Source organism: Panthera uncia, chromosome B4, assembly GCF_023721935.1.
Source record: "Panthera uncia isolate 11264 chromosome B4, Puncia_PCG_1.0, whole genome shotgun sequence".
NCBI classification, from domain to species: Eukaryota; Metazoa; Chordata; class Mammalia; order Carnivora; family Felidae; genus Panthera; species Panthera uncia.
This window is the reverse complement of record NC_064809.1, coordinates 86,403,017-86,409,610: the sequence shown is the minus strand read 5'-3', so window position 1 is coordinate 86,409,610 and position 6,594 is coordinate 86,403,017. Positions and strand designations below refer to the sequence as shown.

Sequence of the window (6,594 nt, the reverse complement as noted above, 5' to 3'; positions counted from 1 at the left end):
GAGCGGGAAAGCGCCCCCATCCAGCCTGTTAAGCCGAGGAATCGGCGAGTCTCCCAGCCCCACCCCTGCAGCAGTGATGCAAAGAGAACAAATCACCGACGTAGAGAGGAGGGGAAAAAAAGAAAGAAAGAAGGAACCCCCTGGGGGTGGTGGGAGGAGAGAGCGGACGGAGTAAGCACGGAGCAGTCTCCAACCACTGGGCCGAGAGGGAGCGCTTTCTGGGGAAACAAACTCCGCATAAATAATTGAGTTTGGAGCCCAGTGCTTTCAGAGGCTCGGAGCGCACCTCCCCAGCGCCTTCCGAGCTGAAAAGGAGCCGAGCGGGGAAAGACGTCGGTGACGGGAGCGAGAGCAGCTCGGCCGGCGGTGGGACGCTGTGCCCGCAGACGCCCGCAAGAGGGACAGCAGAGCCCAGCGAGCGCGGGAAGGACAGCGCGCGACGGGCAAGGAGCCCTCGCCAGCGGCCGTGGGAAGACAGCTGGCCTCCGCGGAGGCCGCGGAGGCGCTGCATGGACAGCATGCGTTTCTCCGGAGGCCCCAACGAGGGGCCCGCGGACAACTCCAGCCAGGGGTGGCCCCTGTTAGCCGGCGGTGTCAACGGCAGCCGGGCAGCGGAGGCGCTCGGGGATGGCGGCAGCCCCCAGGGGGACGTGCGCAACGAGGAGCTGGCCAAGCTGGAGATCGCCGTGCTGGCTGTGACTTTCGTGGTAGCCGTGCTGGGCAACAGCAGCGTGTTGGTGGCGCTGCACCGCACCCCTCGCAAGACGTCCCGCATGCACCTCTTCATCCGCCACCTCAGCCTGGCCGACCTGGCCGTCGCTTTCTTCCAGGTGCTGCCGCAGATGTGCTGGGACATCACCTACCGTTTCCGCGGGCCCGACGGGCTGTGCCGCGTGGTGAAGCACCTGCAGGTGTTCGGCATGTTCGTGTCGCCCTACATGCTGGTGGTCATGACCGCCGACCGCTACATTGCGGTGTGCCACCCGCTGAAGACGCTGCAGCAACCGACGCGCCGCTCGCGCCTCATGATCGCTGCCGCCTGGGTGCTGAGCTTCGTGCTGAGCACGCCGCAGTACTTCGTCTTCTCCATGGTCGAGGTGAACAACGTCACCAAGGCCCGGGACTGCTGGGCCACCTTCATCCAGCCCTGGGGTCCCCGCGCCTATGTGACCTGGATGACGGGTGGCATCTTCGTGGCGCCCGTGGTCATCCTGGGTACCTGCTATGGCTTCATCTGCTACCACATCTGGCGCAACGTCCGCGGAAAGACGGCTTTGCTCCCGGGAAAGGGCACCGAGGGCGCGAGTGGCGCTTTGCATAAGGGGCTCCTGCTCGCGCCGTGTATCAGCAGCGTGAAGACCATTTCCCGCGCCAAGATTCGCACGGTGAAGATGACTTTTGTGATCGTGACAGTTTACATCGTTTGCTGGGCGCCCTTCTTCATCCTTCAGCTGTGGTCTGTCTGGGATGAGAAGTTTGTTTGGATCGGTAGGTGTCGGGCGGGAGAAAGGAGGAAAGTGCGGGAATTCGGCTGTGCGTGTGGCCGGGGTTCGGGGGAGTGGGTGCTTTTCATACTATCCTCTGGGGCAGTAGTTCTTAAACTTCTGCATGCTTAGCTTTGGGTGAAATTACCAAAACGGCAGGGGTCTCCACCCCAGACATTTTGATTCAGTAGCTGTGGAATGGGGCCCAGGAATGTGCACTTGTAGCTTGAAGTGATCCTACGACAAATCCAGAAACTGCGCCCTACAGTCAACCAGGCAACTACAAAACGTGATAATGACTTTTTGCCAGATCACTAACCACTGCGCTAATTTCGCCCCCCCCCCCCCGGCCTTTGAGTCTATCGGATTCAGAGAAATATTTGTACTGTAACCACTGCTTTTTGCTAGCTTGTGAAAAATATCACAATACAAAAATTTTGTAGAAATGCCCCAAGGGCAAAGATAAACGCACATATTTTTTTCTGAAGAAAGATTCTTAAGAAGCCAATAATTCTAATTTAGCGTTTAGTGTTCCATTTCTTATCATCTTTTAAATTTTTTTTTTCTGACAATTACTGTAGCACCTTTTTTTCCGGTATTTTAAAGCAGGATTATTGATAAACTCTAAATTTGTTAAAGTAATTAATTCATCTTTCAGCACTAACTTAACCATACAGCTATAGCCCCCCCACACACACACACAACTCTTGCAGTGCTTTATGGAGAATGTTCTCTACACCTACTAGTTTCTTTGATTCTAATTCCTCCACAAACTAAAAATACTAACTTCAAAAGAACCCCACCAAAAACAGTTAAGGCTGGGTCTTGAAAAATGTTATTTCCTATGCGTGAGAAAAAACCCAACTTTTTCAAATAAAATATATTACAGGAAGCTACCAACATCAGCTATAGTTGGGAAATAGGTATCTGGGAAGAACTGTCTCCTTTTGCTATTTGAGATTGAGGTAGGGAGCCTGTGTGATTTACTATTGGAAGTTATATGTGCAAATAAAACATTTGAGAGTGGATTTAATTCAAACAAATAAAAATACCTACATGGCTATAATATTACTGATAATAAATAATACAACATAAATGCTATATTTTTGGTTTATCATTTCCGGTCTTGCTTGATCTTATAGCAGCCTCGTAATTATTGCCAATCAAATAAAAAAAACTCAGTCTAAGTATTGCTTTATCAGAATTTAGACATAATTTCTAAAAACTTCTCTACCTCTGCATAGGTATGGTGATGATTTTCATTCTTTTTGAATACAGTCTGTAACCATAGATCATGATCACCTTTAATGGTAGCATTTTAGCACGAGGTATGATTAAATCACCTGTAATTTATTCCAGCATAACAACAGTGAGAAGACCCAAGTTTATATTTAATAATGAAGAAAAAGTTAGTGCTTGCTGATTATTCTTATGTTTCAAAAAGGTGTATTATCAGTGTCATAGTTCTGTGAAAGATTATAATATTTATGTGGTTTACCAGTGCAAATTAGCATAAAATATTTCAAAAACTTGTTGGAATTTCCTAACTCAGCTGTTCTTAATATAGTTTAATTGCCCAAACCACCAAAATGGTTTTCTTTTAAAATCAAAAGAAACTATAGAAAATTAACAACAACAACAAAAACACAAAAAACAACTCCAGAAACAACCAAATAATGCATCCTTCAGGGACCTATTACTACTGTTCCCTTATGTATGGTTGTCTTATTACAAAATACGTTTAATATTTAAAAATGTAGAACTACTAAACATGTTCCATAATGTCATACTTTTGCCTTAGTTGTTAGGATGAATACAATTTTATTTACGTGGCTATAGACTTCTGAAATTTCATTGAAATTGCAGCCATTCTGTAACTGCTGTGTCTGTTAGCACATACTAATGCTAGTATAAAGAATACACATTTTTTTAAATAAATTGTTTCATATTCTTCCCACTCATTCTACTGAGATATTTTCAAGTGGTTTAAAATATTTGAATGAACGTCAATGCATCTTGCTTATGAAAATATTTCACAACCAAGCGACTTCCAGACACCAGCCATTTCCCGAATTAATGAACAATATACTTCATTTTCTACATTAACCCATAACTTTTTCCCCACTTCTAAGAGTCAGTAGAAAAATGAGTTTACCCAGTGCTCAGTTACTTTCATTTGACTATTTAAATAATCTCCCCTTACGTTTTTTGTACAGAATCAGAAAACCCGGCCATCACCATAACTGCATTACTGGCTTCCTTGAATAGTTGTTGTAATCCCTGGATATACATGTTTTTTAGCGGCCATCTCCTGCAAGACTGTGTTCACAGCTTCCCATGCTGCCAGAACATGAATCAAACGTTCAACAAAGAAGATTCTGACAGTATGAGCAGAAGACAGACTTCTTACACTAACAACCGGAGCCCCACAAACAGTATGGGTACATGGAAGGACTCGCCTAAATCGTCCAAGTCCATCAAATTCATTCCTGTTTCAACCTGAGCCCACATTCACGCAGCCTGACTCTTGTAGTGGTCTTTTGGGTCTACTGGCTGAATCCAGCTAGAAATCATGGGAACAAATGAACTTCTAAGAGATAAGCGTCAGTTTGTTGAGTGCAAGACTGTGTTTCTAGTTGCATTTTCTCATTGCTATGACCAAAAGTTATGAATTGTTTTATAGGGGACGTTAAAAAATTAAAAAATTAAAAAAATGATGAAAAAATATGCTACACTAAGATTTGTAGGCCTAATTTTCAGAAATATAATAGAAGTTATAGTTCTAAAGGAAAAACATAACCACCCTGGCTTTACATTCTGTTGTTGGTTTCCTTTCTTTTCTTTTCCTTTTATTCTGGACAGAACTAAGGCTTGCTTGGTTTAGAAGTCATACGATGTAGGGGCATTATTTCAAACAAAGTGAGCTCATCATCGGCCTTAGTGTTTGAAAGGAATTAGAAGAACCTTCAGAGAAATTTTTTCCATCCAATAAAAATCAATTCATGCATCAGAAAATGCAGCCTCAGGTGCACCTGGGTAGTTCAGTCGGTTAAGCATCTGACTTCCGGCTCAGGTCATGATCTCAGAGTTCCTGAGTTCCAGCCCCACGTCCGGCTCTGTGCTGACAGCTCAGAACCTGGAGACTGCCTCAGATTCTGTGTCTCCCTCTTTCTCTGCCCCTCTCCTACTTGCACTCTCCCTCTCTCTCTCTCTCTCTTTCAAAAATAAACATTAAAAAAGAAAAGAAAAGAAAATGCAGCTTCAGGCAGAGACCTGGAGATGGGATAGTGCCTTGGACAGGCATGAGTTCTTGGGGCATATGGAGCAGGGGGTGCTTGGTTCAGAGCAGAAAGAGAAAAGTTCTGTTAAATGCTAAATTTCAAAATGGTAACTTTAGAACTGACAGTTCCCTCCTTGTTTTAGGCTCCTCATGTTGTACCAGTTATGGAAGGTATAATTTATTAAGATGCTGAAGGTTAGAGCAAATATTGTCAAATGGCTAATAAAATCTTTTTTCTCCCACTGCAAGGCCATTTTAAAATCAGATTTATGTAAAGAATATCCAGTTTTGTTAGAAGAACAGAAATGGATTGCCCAAGGTACTATGTAGACTTTGTCTAGAACACTGTAAACATATTTTGACCAGTGTTATAGGGTATTCTGTGTTGTGGTGGATAGTAACATGATTATTACTTCATGTCTGGGGTGTCCAGACTTATAAATAAGAGTCTCCTAAAGAGAAACTCAAGATGTAGAATGTCCCTTCGTGTTTAATTAAAAATAATTTGGTCTTTCCTTCCAGTCTCCCAACCGTCTAAGTTACATATGGTAGACGAGAGGCACGGTTGGATGGAATGGGGTGGAGATGGGGGGAAAAAATTGCTCTGCACCTAGTATGGTTTCCTTTATTACTAAATGCATGATTTTGGAAAATTACTTAAACACACATAATGCTTTCATCTCCTTGGCTGTACAGTGGGGTTGATAACGCCTCACAGGATTGTTGTGAGGACAAAATGAAATCAAAGGTGTGAAAAGATCTTCCTGAACTGTCACGTGTCATATGAATGTACCAATTGCTTTTATTATAGTCTTAGGGCCTTCAGAATTGAACAGCTTTTTCCTGTTTACTTTCCATTAACCAGAATTTGTTGGTTTCATGTCTGGGATATAAAATCCTAGAATTTAAATATAGCTCTGCTGATTCATTGGAGAGCATTGCCAGTGGCCACTAAGCCTGACTTGTGCCTAACCAAAGTTTTCCAATTCAAAGATAGAACTTGCTTGCCTTTAAATGCAGGTAAGTCATGGGGCAGCTGGGTGGCTCAGTCAGTTAAGCGTCAGACTTCCGCTCAGGTCATGATCTCATGGTTTTTGAGTTCGAGCCGTGCACTGGGTTCTGTGCTGAGAGTCTGGAGCCTGCTTCAGATTCGGTGTCTCCCTCTCGCTCTCTGCCCCTCCCCCACTCTCACTTTGTGTGTGTGTGTGTGTGTGTGTGTGTGTGTGTTTCAAAAATAAACATTAAATAAAAAGTAAATAAATGCAGGCAAATCAGAGCCAGCCAAGAGCATCAATTTCTTTTACTTCTAAACAGAGATAAATTACAGCACGACTTGACTGTTGTTACTGCATTTTTCATTAATGGAACCCAGTGTTTTTTTTTCGAGCTATTTTGTCTGGCTCCCTCTCCTTTTTAGAGATCATGCAATGATTTGGGGACACATCATAAATATTTTGAATCCCTTAGATGAATTAATAATCATTTTAATAGCATTGTTGTTGTTGTTGTTGTTGTTGTTGTTGTTGTTGTTTAACTTTGCAGATAAGAAATTGAGGACTAGATAGCACTGTGAGAACCTGGAAGTTTCAAGTTCACTCCTCTTCATTCTCTTGCCTTTCCAAATTCTCAGGCCCGCTACTCCCTGGATTGATATGCCTACAAAAAGCTTGCAAATATTTTATAGAAATTAAGTCCTTAGGTTTTACAATTCTGCTTTTTAAAAATCAGAAATATGTCTCTTAAAGGGCACTGGATGGCACATTATGAGCCACCTTAAATTAATCAGTTCCTCATCATTTGAGTCATAATAGCACCTCAGTAACCCTGCCC

The 6,594-nt window shown here is 43.6% G+C and overlaps 1 protein-coding gene across 1 annotated transcript; it reads left to right on the top strand.

Moving 5' to 3' along the window:
- The first annotated feature begins 468 nt into the window (after positions 1-468).
- AVPR1A (arginine vasopressin receptor 1A) lies at positions 469-5,991 on the top strand. The gene is made up of 2 exons (XM_049625893.1): positions 469-1,488; positions 3,701-5,991. The coding sequence occupies exons 1-2, from the start codon at positions 510-512 to the stop codon at positions 3,985-3,987; spliced, it is 1,266 nt and encodes a 421-aa protein (XP_049481850.1). The 5' UTR covers positions 469-509; the 3' UTR covers positions 3,988-5,991.
- Positions 5,992-6,594: the final 603 nt, after the last annotated feature.